Genomic DNA, 15,653 nt, shown 5'->3' with positions numbered 1-15,653 from the left:
ACTTTTCGAATGACCACGAATAAGTCTATAAATACAGTCATTTTCTATTTGGTTTCAATGATCATTTGTCTTCTTCCAATAAGATTTTCTCTCAATTATCCACAATCTTCATGTTCAGTAGATCCACAAAGTTTTATTCGCTGATCTTGTAGACGGGGTGCTACTCTTAGAAGAAAGGTGATCTGTTGTATCTTGGGAGACAATTACTCTCAAAATTCAAGCACTAGGGTGAGTAAATTTGTTTCAAGGAGACAACGTGAATTCATTGCGCTCATATCTATATACATATATGTTTTCTTGTTTTGTTGTGTTAATAATTTTCATAACAAATATTTCACAATAATTAAATATACTATTAATTCTTCTAAAGAACTCACATACTCTTTATTTGAAGTTACAATTTTAAGTTTACATACCTCCCATTATCCTACTAGAAAAGCTCTATAAAATTTAAACAAAGAGATCTATGCATATAGTTCATGAGACGACATCCGAAATTTCATTCTCAATCTAATATTGTAAAAAGTATAGGAAAGAAATTAATTGAATAATTAAGTATATGATAGGGTTTTAACCAATTACAAATACAACAAAATTTATTAACAATAGACTTTTACTAACAAACGACATAATCATATTGATAACTAGAACTAGATACAATATGTAGCTCATAGTTCGTATAACACATTGGTGTATTATTTGTCGCATTGCAAACTATCTTAACACTCGATTGATGTCACTACTCTACAATACGAAAGCATATTAGAGGACTCACCGCCAACCAAATTTCTTGTTCACTAAGGCATTAATCAAGCAATGCATATATAATATCATGTGTATACAACATCTAATTGATCTAGAATTAAAAAACAATAATAAGAGTAACACCTTACACATGAGCATCAATACAACATGTAGGATCACAAAAAATATATACATGATCATGATTAGTTGATCAACAGATAACTAGTACACTAGTAACATATATGTCTAATGTTCAGATGTAGCTAAAATACCACTTCATCTACATATGCACGTAATGCAGTTAAATATTTTATGGGTGTTAAACAATAATGAAAATGTAAACTAAAAAAAATTGACACCGAGTGGCCATCCACCAATATAATTCAAAGAAGGCAACTGAATTGGTGACACTATAATGTAAAATTGATCATAAGCACACAGTTACAGTGGTATTAGTGAGCCTACTACCTCTAATGTTGTTACATGACAACTCGACATAACATCAAGCCTTTCTTACTCTGAGCATAGAAAATACTCCAAATGGTGGTGCTCTTCAATTTGGCCTTTAATAAAATTCAGAGATGACAACGAAAGTAAGACTTCTTTTCTTCTGTAATTCTAAATTTTAAAGGCATGTTTGGCCATAAAATTTATACAATAGGTTTCGTCTCTGTATTTTATTTGTCAATGTATTTAGTATTTCTTAAATCTTAATTAATTTGAGAAAAGATTAAGTAAAAGTTTTCGCTGCGTAAAGGCTTTCCTTCAATAACATTGACCATCTTAATTCTGAAGGTCAAACGTCCAAAAAATATCCACAAACCCGTTTTTAGTCATATATACTAACGAACCAATCACATGTTTATCGTGTATTGGTAATTCGAACATTTATGCCATATCTTGCAATGTGTTATTGTGCATTCTCCACCAAATATGTGAAAAATGCGAGTTTATGGTCTCTATCGTTCTACTGAAGTTGTGGATGCCAATTCAATTGGATGAACCTAATTTGTGTAATATCGATAAAACCAACTTGTCGTAAATATGGTGTAGTCTAACATTATACTGCAATCAACTACCTATTCCCTTCTACGACACCTCAAAACAACAGTAAATTGAGTATTCCATATTGTTTGTGAAAGATGAGTTGTACTGTGTTAGATGAATCAAGATCCACAATAATGCGCACCAAAAGATTATATAAAAAGACATTAAGCATAAAAAACCAAGAGATACACATGAAAATTATATAAAAATTAATTTATATATTTCAAGCATTAAAATCGTTAACAACAAACCTACTTTTATAGATCTAAACATCAAGTTAAGGGTTGATAATTTAGAAAAAAAAAATACTCATGGTGACGATGACAGTCAATGATAATGGACAATGGACGATTGACAATAATCATTGATGGCTGATGGTGGCAAACGATGGTTGGGGAGAGGATGGTTGACGAGGGTGGAGAGCTTTTTCGTATGGATAAGAAAATGGGAGGAGATTCAAATTTGGTGACCTTGAACTCGTTGACATGGTCCATGAGTTTTTGCATGTGGCTGCCATCTGGCATTGAAGTCACAAATTGCAAAGAAAGCATGGAAGCCATGATTGCAAGAAAAGTGTCATCCTAGTTCACACTTAAACAATCTGTCGCACCTTGCCCTGCAATGCGACCCAATCTTCGCGTTTGCAAGACGAGAACGTGACTTAAACAACCCTAACACTCCTAAGCGAAACACCATAATGTTTAGCCTTAAACTTTAGTTCTTAGTCTTAATGCTTAGCTTGATCTTTAATCTTAACTACTAGGCGATAAACTTTACAACACATATTAAAATAAACAAACTTCTTTTAGTAGCTTAACAACACACGTTTCAATACATAATACATTCTTCTAGAGTACAAAGAACGATAAGATAAGACTTCCAATGCGTAGCACAACTTCTTCAAATTCATACTTAAAACACCTAGCTCTACGCCTTAGTGCCTAGCTTGCTCGCCTCACCCTTCTTAAGTTGGCCTCAACGCCTTGATACTTGGGAAATGAAACTTAAAACGGTAAGCCAAATACCTAGGGTGTGTGGTTTTAGAAATCCTTTTTTAGACATTCAATCATGTAAATACATTTTCATAAACAAGCTTTCAACGCCTTATTCAAAACATAAAACACACATTAGTCTTTCTTATTCCTTCCGCCAAGAACGTGAACCATTCCCACACATAGACTACTGTGATTTACCACATCATTAGCATCCCTTGAAGAATTTTCCTTTGCTCAGGTTGTTAACTCAGTATGTTTCATTCAACGCATTGACCAACTTCTTACCACCATGTGGTCCTTCCACCCCATGGTTGCCTTACTCATATGTGCATATAATAGCTAGCTTACGATAGGATTAAAACTAATGGTTTACTCTCATACATGAAAATCATACCATCATAACATATAAAAATTAACATAACAAACAAACTTCCTTTCAAACATTCATGCTTTCTTGTAAACATTAGCATGCGTCCCAATGATATCAGTTTCATAAAGAGTGCTTAAAAACTCTATTCATACTTTAGAAAATCACTCATGACAATGCTAAGTTTCTTTCCTTTCTTTGGACGCCTAACTTCAAGTCTTCCTCTCTTATCGCCTAAGGGTTTCTTCTCTAAGAAAACATGCAAAATAACGTTCCTTTCTTCTGAACTTAAGTCCTATTTATACTAATTCTAAATCAGATTAGTCATTCACTAAGCTCCTTTATCTTGCCAGCTCTTACTCAGTGCTTTACACATGTAGGCTTAATATAGACAATGTTTAGCTTAAACCCAACATGTAGTCCATTATTTAATCATGCTTAGGAAATTATTTCAAATTTTCCTAACTCTCCTCGCAGGACACCAAAAGACCTACTTACGAATACTTTCTTATCACATCGCGTAGCTTCAACGTGTTATAACTTTTAAAACACCTGATAATTGAAAATGCTTTTTTCTTCAAAATTCCTTCCATACATGTTTACACAATCTATTTTTTTCTATTCTTTTATTTGAACCCTATTTATGTCCTTATTTATTAAAAAAATTGTTTTAAAAAAATGATAGTTCTTTGGATGAATCTGAAAACAGTAAAAAGACACTTGGAAAGAAAGCAAACGAAAAACAGAAGGTTTTAAAAACATGGGATTTTACTGAGACCACAGATAGAGAGGAGACCACCATCGCACTCCCACCGTATTTGCTTGGGTTGCCCTTTTTAGTTTTTTAACTCCAACAAATCCCAACCCGCGCACCCCGCCGCTGATCACCCCTACTCACCACGTGTCCCGCTTCCCTCATTTTCCATTTTCCTTCTATAAATTTGCTTTCTCCTCCATCCCTTCGTATATTTGCTTCACCTCACTCTCCACCGCTTCTCTATTTTCACCTTCATCTTCCTCGTAATTTTCACCAATCTCATCCCTCTTTTCCCTTTCCCAATCTTTTTCTTATCTGGGTTCCTTTTTTTTTTTTTTTTTTTTTTTTTTATCGATTCCTTGTTTTCTTTCTGATTTTTCTCAGGCGATTCTTATGGCTACCAAAAGGAGCGTCGGTACTCTCAAGGAGGCTGATTTGAAGGGAAAGAGGGTGTTCGTCAGAGTCGATCTCAACGTTCCTTTGGATGACAATTTCAACATCACCGATGACACCAGAATCCGTGCCGCTGTCCCTACCATTCAATATTTGCTCAGCCATGGCGCTAGGGTCATCCTCTCCAGCCATTTGGTCCGATTCTTCTTCTCTTTCTCCTTGTTTTCTTCCCTTTTTTCACATTCTCACGAGATCTATCTATCTCGCCTGTTTTTTCTGGAGTTGTAGTTTATGGGTGCCCTCAGTTGTTGCATTTTATAACCTGTCTAGGATTATAAGTTTGATCTTTGGTTTTCAGGAACGATCTTCATCATTTCCCCCATTTTTTCCCCATATTGTTTAACGAATTTAGATTAATGTACAATTTTCTTCCGTTATTCGTTGTATGCACGATTCAGTTTTGTGGATCTAATATTCACAGTGTCAAGTGTAGGAATCTCATCGATCTTCGGTGTTAGAAGCAATACTCGATAGCAAAACTTAGTTTCGCTATGTACTATTCTATTGTGCTTGATCAAATATCACGATCTTTATACTGACAAGAACTGAGTTCACTTATTCTGTTCCATTCCTTCACTCTGCATCAGTGCTCGTTCCCCTTCCAATTTGCCGTAATTTCATTTTGCTTATTCCTTTTGCTAATTTTTTTTATCGATTATTTTGGTTCTTCAGGGACGTCCAAAGGGTGTAACCCCAAAATACAGCTTGAAGCCTCTTGTTCCCAGGCTTTCTGAGCTTCTTGGACTTCAGGTGTGACATCTACGTTTTTGTACTTCTTTTTTTGGGTCCTGTGCTTGTATTTGTTGATAACTCTACCCATTACTGAAATTTTCTTTACCCCTCCGATAATAGGTGATAATGGCTAATGATTGTATTGGCGAGGAAGTTGAGAAGATGGTCGCTGAATTGCCCGAGGGAGGTGTATTGCTGCTTGAAAACGTGAGGTTTTACAAGGAGGAAGAGAAGAACGACCCTGAGTTTGCCAAGAAGTTGGCTTCTCTTGCAGATCTCTATGTTAACGATGCCTTTGGAACTGCTCACAGAGCCCACGCTTCCACTGAGGGTGTGGCTAAGTACTTGAAACCTTCTGTTGCTGGTTTCCTTATGCAGAAGGTTTGTTGCACTCTATCACCTTTCTTGTTGAGAGTAAAAATAGAAATCAACGCTCAAATCACTTTTGGTGGTTATTGTGAAGATGCCTGATGGGGCAATTAATGGTGCTTTTGGTTCAGGAACTTGACTACTTGGTCGGAGCTGTGTCTAATCCTAAGAGACCATTTGCTGCAATTGTTGGTGGTTCAAAGGTGTCTTCAAAGATTGGAGTGATTGAATCCTTGTTGGAAAAGGTTAATCTTCTTTTCCTTGGTGGAGGAATGATCTTTACCTTCTACAAGGCACAAGGACTCGCAGTGGGTAAATCACTTGTGGAAGAAGACAAGCTGGACCTTGCTACCTCGCTCATTGAGAAGGCAAAAGCCAAGGGAGTTTCTCTTTTGCTTCCAACCGACGTAGTGGTAGCAGATAAATTTGCTGCTGATGCTGACAGCAAGGTTTGTAGTTAACTTCTCTTCAATCGAAAATGCTGACCAAAAAAAAAAAAAACGAACAAAAACTTTTTTCAATCGAAGATGGTACCATTTTCAGCTTCGACCTTCTCACATTGCAAGTAGTTTTTCCATCCTCTTTCAGGTTGTGGCAGCATCAAGTATTCCAGATGGCTGGATGGGTTTGGATATTGGACCTGATTCTATCAAGAGTTTTGGTGAAGCTTTGGATTCTACCCAAACCATTATTTGGAATGGACCTATGGGAGTGTTCGAGTTTGACAAGTTTGCGGCCGGAACGGAGGTATGCAATAAGGGGGTGACAATTTTATGTTTTCAGTGATATACAGGCTAAATTATAGAAAAATACCAACTCTGCATTTGTTTCATAAACTTCTAGAAGTCATAATATCAACTTTACCTTTCGCGTACACGTTTCCAAACTATTAAAAAGTAGGACAAAATGCAAAAACCACCATATAGTAAATTGAGCCTTAAACTTCTATACAATGGATTTCGATGGGAGTGTTCTTAGTATAAGCTATTGTTAGATTAGTGTTAAAATATGACCCTCTTAACGGAAGACATTTATCCCCACATAAGTTTTTATGATTTGGCCGTCCAATTTCTACCGCTATTGCAACAGTTCAATTTTAACAATTGAGGGAAACTGGAAGTTCGAGAAAAATTCAAAACTAATATCCATAAAAAATCAGCTTGGAAAGAAAATCAACTCGAACGTTACTTAGGATGGTGTTCTTTGGTTTATGCACTTTGTTTTTCAGGCTATTGCGAAGAAGTTGGCAGAGCTGAGTGGAAAGGGAGTTACCACCATAATTGGAGGAGGCGACTCTGTTGCGGCTGTTGAGAAGGTTGGACTTGCGGATAAGATGAGCCACATCTCCACTGGTGGTGGTGCCAGTTTAGAGCTTCTTGAAGGAAAAACGCTTCCCGGCGTCAGTGCTCTTGACGATGCTTGAGCTTGAGGGGAACTCAAACCTCTCGCCGTTTTCCATGTGTTATATCGTTAAGGTGGTTGTTGTTCAACCTTTTTGAGGATTTTCTCGAGTTTGTCGTTTTTCTTTGAGAAGAGGTTGTAGTTATAGGATAGATTATCATTTGAATAAGTCTTAAATTCTCCTCTGAACGTATATGGTCCACGTTATTGGATTGGATCATTTTTTTTCCATCTAATTTGAAATGTTAAGTAATGTTAATGCCTGGTGCATTCAGGCTGTTCAACCATTAATCAAACGCCTTTTAGTTCACGAGGGTTGTGGTTTATGATTCAATATTGTGGATGCTTGAATTTCGTATAAAGAGGTCTGGTTTCTTTTTGGGGTAATGCAATGTCTTAAACAGGATTTTTGAAGCGAGAAAGGTGAAGCTGTAGCTTCCATTTAATCGGTGAAAAAGATCAAAATACCATTCATTCCGGTGGCCTTTTCGAGAAAAGGGTCAAGCTTTTCTGTCAACTCTTCATTTGTTCTTTTTTCTTCTTTAAATAATTGTGGAAAGAAAAAGAAAAAGAAAGATGGGTGACTCTTGCCGATCGAGAGTTCGTTTTCCCAAAATATAATTTGTCTGGAAATTCTAAGTATGACTAATTGATGTTAGTTCGTTTTCCCAAAGTATAATTTGTTTGAAAATGATAAATATGAATAGTTGATGTTAATGTGAAAAGGGGAGGCTTTTACTAGGTTTAATTTTAGACTAAAATTGATTTTAAATGAGTACAACAGACAGGGCAACTGAAGAGATACTGCCATCGAAATAAGCATGTATCATGAATTCCCTTATACAGAATATGTGATGAATCTTCAGCTTATAATTCTTTCCCTTTTGGTACCGTAAATTTTTTGTGAGCGACCCCTCTATTGTTTCCTATTTTCATCTTTCCATTGGTTGTTTTTTTTTTTCTTGAAAAATTTAGAGAAATACGAATATCTTAATTTCTCTAACTAATTACAAAATTTAGATAGGACTAGTTCTATAGATAGTTTTGTCCTTTCTGTTAATTTTAAATACTAAGTTTAAACGAAAATTGATACATTTCCTGTCATAAATATTGTGTATTACATTTATATTTATATTAAATGGTTATTTTTAAAAATAGTAAAATAAATTAAAATATTTATAATTTATACCAAAATTTTGAATTCTATCCACACGATAAAACTTCTATAATTGGATAAAAATTTCTATAATTATCTATTAATGTCACTATAGAAGCATATCATTGTTTATTATTGATAGAATCTGAAATTTTATCTTGTAAATGTTTTGTCGAATTTGCTATTTTTGACAATTTTCTTTTGTTATATTAACTATTCAATATATTTGTTTTCATTTAACGTAGTTGTAGTCATTTATTAACGATTAGATATAAATATGATATATATTGAATATAATTATGGTAATTCTTTCAATAATCTTTCTCTTCCTCATTTCTTATTCTTTCGGTCAATTTTGAGGAAAAAAATTTCCAATCATCTCTCTCTCCATTTTTTATTATTCTGATAAAGTATATTACATCTTCAACATTTCAACCTACTTCTCTCCCCGTTTATTCTTTCTTTTTTCGTTCATCTTTTTCAAGTTTTTCGGTGACTGCATATTTGTTTCATCTTCTATATTATGCAAATTATCATTCTATATAACATTGTTTTTTTGTTTTTGAAATGTATCTTTTGTATCAAGAGTTACACAATATAGAACATTAATTTTTTTTGTATCAAACACACTGTATTTTTTAAATTATTATTACAATGGATTTTCAGGTATTTCAACTGATTTTTTCTTACATTAGTAAAGATTAATTTTGTTCATTTTGAGAGAAATATGGTTTCAATTTATAACGATTATATTACATCCATTTACAATACTTTTCATATATTTAAAGATCATTTCAAAAAATTTCACAATATATGAAGTTGGTTTCGGTTTACATATTTGTTTATTATATATCGGTACATATTGTATATAATTCGTTACAGTGATATATATATAAATATTTCAATATGTTATATTTATGAAAGTTTCCTTAGAATTTTCATAATTGCAAATGATACGATTTTTAAATAAATTTATTTAATTTTGTTAAATATTTCTAAATTTTCAAAACTACAACCACCTTCTCGCATATCAAATTGGTTATCCTTTCTTATTTTTCCGTTTCCATATTGGAATTTCGGACATTTCAACAATGAAATTGAGTTGAAATTCATAAAGTGAAATCACAGTTGTTCAAACAGCCACGAAGGATTAGGATTAAAATATTAACATTCTACAAAATTGTAGTTTTTCATTTCTTGACACAGCAAATTAGAAGTTAAAAAGTTAAAATTCATCCAGCCATGATTAGGGTTAAGAACCTTTCCCCCCAAATAGAAAGGTGAAAAGTTACACATTTATGAAAATTCGGGTTATGTGAGACAGAAGCATTCCCCTCTCATATTACCTTTTCCGCTTCTTTCCTTTCCAACTCCCTCCAGAAAACCATTCATACCTTCTCTCCGTGGTATATTAGCCCGCAGTTGATCTGCGCCGGGCATTTTGTACCGCAAATCCAGCTAAAATGGCCCATTTATTCATCTCCGACGAGGAGTTCTCTCGTCACTCCGACGACGCTGCTTTTCTGGCCGAGAAGGCCGATGTCTTCATCCAAGGTCTCCGCAGCGAGCTCGAGACCGTCAGAGCCCAAGCTGATGCTGCTTCAATCACTGCGGAGCAAACTTGTTCTCTTCTTGACCAGAAGTTCCTCTCTCTTTCAGCTGAGTTCTCTGACCTCCAGTCTCAGAATGCACAGCTTCAAACGACCCTCGAACTCAGGCTCTCCGAGCTTGCGGAAGTCAAGTCCCAAAAACACCAACTCAATTTACTTTCCGTAAGAATGCTATCTCCTTTTTTCTCTCTTTCATTCATTTCGTTTACGCACATGTAATGAATCCCTCCATTTACACCTCCTTTCGTTAATATTAAATATTTTAAGCATTGGCTTCTTTGGTGCTTACAGCTTGGGAAGGATGGTGAGATAGAGAGGTTAAATACAGAGTTATCTGAACTGCATAAATCAAAAAGACAGTTAATGAAGCTTATCGAGCATAAGGACTTAGAAATTAGTGAAAAAGATTCCACTATAAAGAGTTATCTTGACAAGATTGTAAGTTCCTTTCACTACTCCGACTTCCCATCCTTGTAATGAAAGATGTGGTAATAATTACAATTTGTGCTTTCCTACTAAAAATGTTTCGTTCTGATCGTTTTGGAGGTCAATTTGTCCGAGACAGCTGCTCAAAGAGAAGCCCGTATAAGCGAGGTCGACATGGAGTTGGTGCGTTCCCGGGCTGAATTCGCTCGTCTTACACAGGTGACCACTTCCTCACTATTTTCTTTGTTAAGAAACCGATTCACTTTAGACATTTGGATTTTATAATTGATGAGCTATCTCTATGTGTGATCAAGAATTTAGAAGTTGAAAAACGAACTTCCTTCCAGGTATGGGGCTTGGTTGTCACCCTCCATCTTTCATACCCTCCTATCCAAGGGCTTAAAGCGATCCCCCTTGGGTATCATTTCAGCAGCTTCTTGGAATTATTGTCTGCTTTGGCGTTTGTTTGATAGGGTAGTTTTTAAAAATTTTTAATTCGTCAAGGACTTGCTGAGCACAAAATTGAATTTTCAGGGACCTATTAGGCATTTTCGAAAGTTTAGCAATAGACACAACCTTAAAGTAGACCAAACTTGTAATTTGACCTTAATTCTGTGTTTTGATTCTTACATATTTCCTATAAAAAATCGTTCATATTTATTCCTTTATTCTAAAGAAAAAACTCCTTTGTTTTGTGCAGGAGAAAGAACTGATTGAGAGGCATAACGTGTGGCTTAATGATGAATTAACTGCTAAAGTAGGCAGTGTCGTTGAGCTGCATAGGCTTCATTCTGATACCGAGGCTGAACTGTCTGCAAAACTTAGAGATGTATGGGGCTTTACAGGAGATTACATTCCATGTATTACAAAATTTACTGTTGTCAATGCATCTGGCTGTTCACTGGTACTTCATTGATTTTAGGTTGAGAGACAGTTGGATGAATGCTGTAGCTCCTTAAAATGGAAGAAGGATAGTGTGAAAGAACTTGAGATGAAGCTAACATCTGCACAGGAGGTGTAATATGTTGTTCTATTTTGTGCGCAAGAAGTCGAAGTTCCTCCATGTTCTTTACTATTGTTGAATGCTAGCTAATCATTACTTGTACAGGAATTGTGTTTGTCAAGAAGAATGGCTGCAGAAAATGAGGAACGTCTTTGTGCTGAAATATCAACAGTAAGTAGTTTTCTAGAACATTTTCGTTTGACGTTATTTATTTATTTGAAATGGAAACTAGCATTATGATTGAAATAATGAAATGAGACGAATGCTCAAAATGAAATGAGACTAATGCTCAAAATACACGATAGGAGACCGTTGGAATTTCTATGTTTATATATACATATTATTGTTCAGATATTTATCATTTATTGCTTTTATTCTTTCCTCTTTTGTAAAAGGTCTTTCTCCTATATAAGAAGACCAACATTACATATATTTAATAATAAGGAAAAAACAATTTAACTCTCAAATTTAAGTTTAGGTATTCGGTCCAATAAAAAAAAAAGAGATCCGACCAAGATTGGTGAACCCAAGAGAGACACCATCTTGAGGAGCATGTTAAGATGTTGAAAATCCCACATTGAAAAAATCAAGGAGACTCACGTTTTTTTTCCAATGTGAGGGACTCACATTCTTTATAAAAATAGATGCACCACTCCTCCCATTGCCAATTGGTTTTGAGATGGTATCCTGTTCTATCAAATTAAGACAAAAACCCTTTGAAGAATGCAAGATAGCTTCTCCTTCATCAGTTCAAGTAATGTGGCTTCTTCCTCTATGGTTTTGGCTCTTCCTCACAAGAATCTTCCTCTTCATCTAGTAAAGCGACTGTTTTCCACTAAGGACAAGCTTCGGACATATGATCATTCTGACTGCACCAAACACAGTTTCCAAGGGAGGTCAGTTGTATGGATTTCGAGCCTTCTTTTTGGGATCAAGATCTTCTTTCTTTTCACTTCTTTCTTCAGCTTTCTTTTGATCTTTTTCTTTTGCTGCTGGTGGCTGGTTTGTAGTAGTATGCGGTGCATATGCCTTGTTCAAGGAAGTTCCCCACAACCCTTTTTTTGTTGCTTTCTTGGATCGTATTTCATTCATTTCTTCCACTGTTTCAGCAAATGAACTTGCTTCAGAAAGCCAACCCATTTCTTCCACTGTTTCAGCAAATGAACTTGCTTCAGAAAGCCAACTAAAGGGTTGAAGTCTTACCGTTTCCTTGATGTCCATGTGTAGGGCTCCCACAGATCTTGCTATTAAACGTTGCTCACTCTCCATCGAGTTTGTTCTTGCACCCAACCGGTGGAATTCTTCAATATAATCGGTCCCTGTTTTTAGCCCTTGTCTATGATTTTGATACTGATTATTCAATGTTTGCTCATAGTTTGGCAGTAGAAATTGTTCTTTCATCAACTTCTTCATGTTCTCCCAGATTGAATCAGCCTCTTTCCTTGCCTTCGCCGATTAACTTCCAATTGGTCCCACCATGCCAATGCACCACCTTTTAATTTTAAAGCTACCAGATGTACCTTTTTGTGCTCGAAAGTGTTCATGTAATTGAAGAAGTTTTTTTCCGTGTTTCTAATCCAATCCAAGAAGGATTCAATTTTATGACTCATTGTTTAACCTCCCCTCTAAATTTGAATAAATAAATAACACTTATGTGTGCAATAAATAAAACTTTGTTTATATATAAACTTTCATTGTCATCTAATTGCCAACTACACCAATTGTTATATGATTGTTGTTTGATATTGATTGTTATCTAATTGTCAATACGATCAATGTTTTCAAATTCACTAAGTTCAACAGATAATGTGTTTGAGTTACGTTAAAGCGTGGGTTGTGGGCATCGAACCACTTACCTTGAGGTTGATAGTATAAATACCATCCGAATTGAGCTATGCTCATATTGACTTGACAAAACGTGTTTGAAAAAGTAACAAACAAGTATAAAAACGGTCAATCAAACACTTAGTTTAAATAGATGAAACTAACCCTCAGTTGAAGAAAGTTTAACTGGCTGTTTGGGGGAGGGGAGGAAAGGAAAGAATGATCCTTTTCTCGTTTGGGGGGAGGAATAGGTTTAATCCCTCCTTATTCCGCATCAATCCATCTCTTTCTTCCTATCAATCCTTTTCTTTCTTCTCAATCCATTTGCTCGTCTCCTTCCTTACTCTCCCATTTCCCCTCACGAACTCATTCCCAACCCTTCCTCATAAACGTCTTCTCTACTGAAACACGTTTTTCACCCCCTTCGGCCTTCCCGATTTTTTTGCCCACTGAAACCCTATTTCACCCACTTCGTCTTCATTGGGTTTCCTTCACTGATCTCGTCGTTCACCGTTTTCTTCTTCTTGGTACATTTCTCTACCAATTTCGTCTTTCACCATTTTTTTGCTCTACCGATTTTGTATTTCCCTTGTTCTCCTTCGGTCTCCGTCGTCTCCAGTCGTTTTGGGTTTCGTTGACTGGCCTCATTTACATAAAAAATGGGGCCTTCGATTTCTATTAGTTGTTTGGGGTTTTGTTGATTGTGTTCACGATTCCTTGCATGGCTTGTCTACACTTGTCACTTGAACCTCACCTTCATGCTTGGTATTCCCCTTGCCGCTTTGACTTCCCTCTATCGATGAGGGACGGATACTGCCTCCGAAGTGGTCGTGGTGGTTCCGAGCAAGGTAGGGATTGAGGTAACGTTTTCTTCATTCTCTTCCACTGTCGATGATGAGGTTTCTCATTTGATTTACATATATATGTCAATTCCATTTTTTTGGTTTCATGTTCTGTTTCATAGCATCATTTGTCGAATGATTGGGTTCATGATTTTTTTTTTGTCAATGGTGATGTTCTTATGTTTTGCCTAATGATTGTGTTCTGATTTGTAACTTCTTATGATGCAGAGGTGTTCGGGTTTAGGTTTTACATATGTATTTTGCATTCCTTTTTTGTGTGTGAAATGTGGTCGTTGCGTATATTTTTTTCCCTTTTTTGTGTGTACAATATACAATTGCCATATTTTTTTTCCTTTGTCCTTGACTGAATTGATTTTGAATAGGGTATAGGGTCATGCTTTGCTTTTGCCCTATGTTGTCTCTCTCTAACCTGTGTTGTCTACTCTACGCATCACTTTGCACAATGAATAGAGTTTTGGTTGTGGTCTTCAATGCATCATTAACTTTTGCCTTCCCTTCCTATATATAAATTGTCCCTCTTCCTTCCTTGTTCTTCTTTAATTTTGTTATTCATTGCACTTTCCATTTCCATATTGGTACATATGTTTACTTTCGATATTCATTTTCTCCGTGGAATGTTGTTGATTGTCACGCGTGAAATGTATGTTATGTATTTGACATCTATGCTATACTGTCATATTTTGCATTACGTGTTTTCCATGTCTTTCATACCACCACATTTAATAAGGTTTCTATGTATTCATTCCTTTTCTCCATTTACTGTGTTCATGCCATGTCTTTCATATCTCCGTATTCGATGCATTGCATATGTGACGACATTTGTTTCTACATATGAAGTTCAATTTCAAAATATTGAACGAACTTCCTTTTTATTAGGCTGAAAACAAAATTTTCCCACTGTTCACATTTTCATTTCAATGTAACTGTTAACTGTTTGTTCCTATGTCATTCGTACGTGTGGTTAGGTCCATATTAAAAGGTATGCTCTCAGATCATTTTTTATATTTTTTTCTTGGCCTCCATCAAAATCAAGAATTGTCTTGTATATGTTTCGTCATTGTCTTCTGCAGTGTGATCGAGTACGTAGATCGAAGTTTTGAGGTACTAGGGCGTTTACATATTCTACTAACACGGGTTATTTTCTGCCACATGTATGTGTTTTTTTAGTCTGTACCATATATGAACATTTGATCGAAACAACATTGTATTTGGACTTCCGTTTTAAGTTGCATAAATTTAATGCTTGTGGAATATTTTTTTAATATACGATGCTTGTCGTATGTATTTGGGAAAGATTGTGCTACGGCAGCCCGTGCAGAGACGTTTGCTGATATCGGGTCAAATGTGCCAGGTGGAAACGAGGGAATTCGATAGGAGGATGGCTTGGATATGGAGTTCCCCACTATGTACAACTCGTGAATGAACATGTCGCTTGAAAACATGATGAGTGCACGACCTAGTAGGTCAAGCGACACCAAGAGGGGTTCCAGCGAGTTGAAGAGGAAACACAACATGCAAAATTTTGAGATTTTTGAGCCCATTCGCGATGCCATGGACTGCACGAATGACCAGTTGAGGGTCATTGCGAATTGGCCAGATAGAGCTAGCCAGAAGGAAGACGCTTTGGTACAGGAAGTCATTACGCAGGTGCAGTCCATTCCTCAACTCAGTGTAGAGGATAGTGCAAAATGTATGATGGTAATGGCATAGAAGTCGTCGCTTATGAAAACCTTCTAGGTCTTGCTCAATGAGATGAAGTTCGCCTATTGCAGGGTCATTCTGATGTAATTGATGGCACTATTTAAATGCATTACGAATAATATTTTTTTTCATATTTCATTTTGTTTCAATGTAATTCTGTTGTTTGTTTAAATCGATTGTTAACGTTTTGCACTTTCCTGATATT

The 15,653-nt window shown here is 35.8% G+C and overlaps 2 protein-coding genes across 7 annotated transcripts; both read left to right on the top strand.

The window, feature by feature from the left end:
• The first annotated feature begins 3,914 nt into the window (after positions 1-3,914).
• Positions 3,915-7,175, top strand: LOC103489632 (phosphoglycerate kinase, cytosolic). Its single transcript, XM_008448873.3, has 7 exons — positions 3,915-4,173; positions 4,295-4,498; positions 5,036-5,113; positions 5,216-5,476; positions 5,596-5,913; positions 6,053-6,211; positions 6,693-7,175. Exons 2-7 carry the CDS (start codon positions 4,304-4,306, stop codon positions 6,885-6,887), a joined length of 1,206 nt encoding a protein of 401 aa, XP_008447095.1. The 5' UTR covers positions 3,915-4,173; positions 4,295-4,303; the 3' UTR covers positions 6,888-7,175.
• Positions 7,176-9,294: 2,119 nt separating this feature from the next.
• Positions 9,295-15,640, top strand: LOC103489778 (nuclear-pore anchor). Of its 6 annotated transcripts, none has more exons than XR_007821911.1 (8): positions 9,295-9,793; positions 9,923-10,069; positions 10,178-10,276; positions 10,758-10,886; positions 10,980-11,072; positions 11,166-11,231; positions 14,818-14,898; positions 15,099-15,219. XR_007821911.1 is itself a non-coding variant. In XM_051086620.1 (8 exons), exons 1-7 carry the CDS (start codon positions 9,485-9,487, stop codon positions 14,845-14,847), a joined length of 873 nt encoding a protein of 290 aa, XP_050942577.1. In that variant the 5' UTR covers positions 9,295-9,484; the 3' UTR covers position 14,848; positions 15,099-15,219. The 6 variants fall into 6 exon arrangements, 4 of the variants coding, with proteins under 4 accessions (XP_050942577.1, XP_050942602.1, XP_050942483.1 ...); XR_007821909.1 differs by having other exon boundaries at positions 15,042-15,219; XM_051086620.1 differs by having other exon boundaries at positions 14,818-14,848.
• Positions 15,641-15,653: the final 13 nt, after the last annotated feature.

Source organism: Cucumis melo, chromosome 1 (genome assembly GCF_025177605.1).
Source record: "Cucumis melo cultivar AY chromosome 1, USDA_Cmelo_AY_1.0, whole genome shotgun sequence".
NCBI classification, from domain to species: Eukaryota; Viridiplantae; Streptophyta; class Magnoliopsida; order Cucurbitales; family Cucurbitaceae; genus Cucumis; species Cucumis melo.
Note: the sequence above shows the minus strand (reverse complement) of the source record. Positions and strands in the feature narration are given on the sequence as shown.

What these genes read in the sequence shown, in the direction of transcription:
- LOC103489632 (XM_008448873.3), top strand. Translation starts at nt 4,304, where the DNA reads ATGGCTACCAAAAGGAGCGTCGGTACTCTCAAGGAGGCTGATTTGAAG. An exon ending in TCATCCTCTCCAGCCATTTG is followed by an intron (nt 4,499 to 5,035) that starts GTCCGATTCTTC and finishes TTGGTTCTTCAG; the next exon opens with GGACGTCCAAAGGGTGTAAC. An exon ending in CTGGTTTCCTTATGCAGAAG is followed by an intron (nt 5,477 to 5,595) that starts GTTTGTTGCACT and finishes CTTTTGGTTCAG; the next exon opens with GAACTTGACTACTTGGTCGG.
- LOC103489778 (XM_051086526.1), top strand. Translation starts at nt 9,485, where the DNA reads ATGGCCCATTTATTCATCTCCGACGAGGAGTTCTCTCGTCACTCCGAC. An exon ending in TGTCTGCAAAACTTAGAGAT is followed by an intron (nt 10,887 to 10,979) that starts GTATGGGGCTTT and finishes CATTGATTTTAG; the next exon opens with GTTGAGAGACAGTTGGATGA. An exon ending in TTTGTGCTGAAATATCAACA is followed by an intron (nt 11,232 to 15,041) that starts GTAAGTAGTTTT and finishes TATTTGGGAAAG; the next exon opens with ATTGTGCTACGGCAGCCCGT.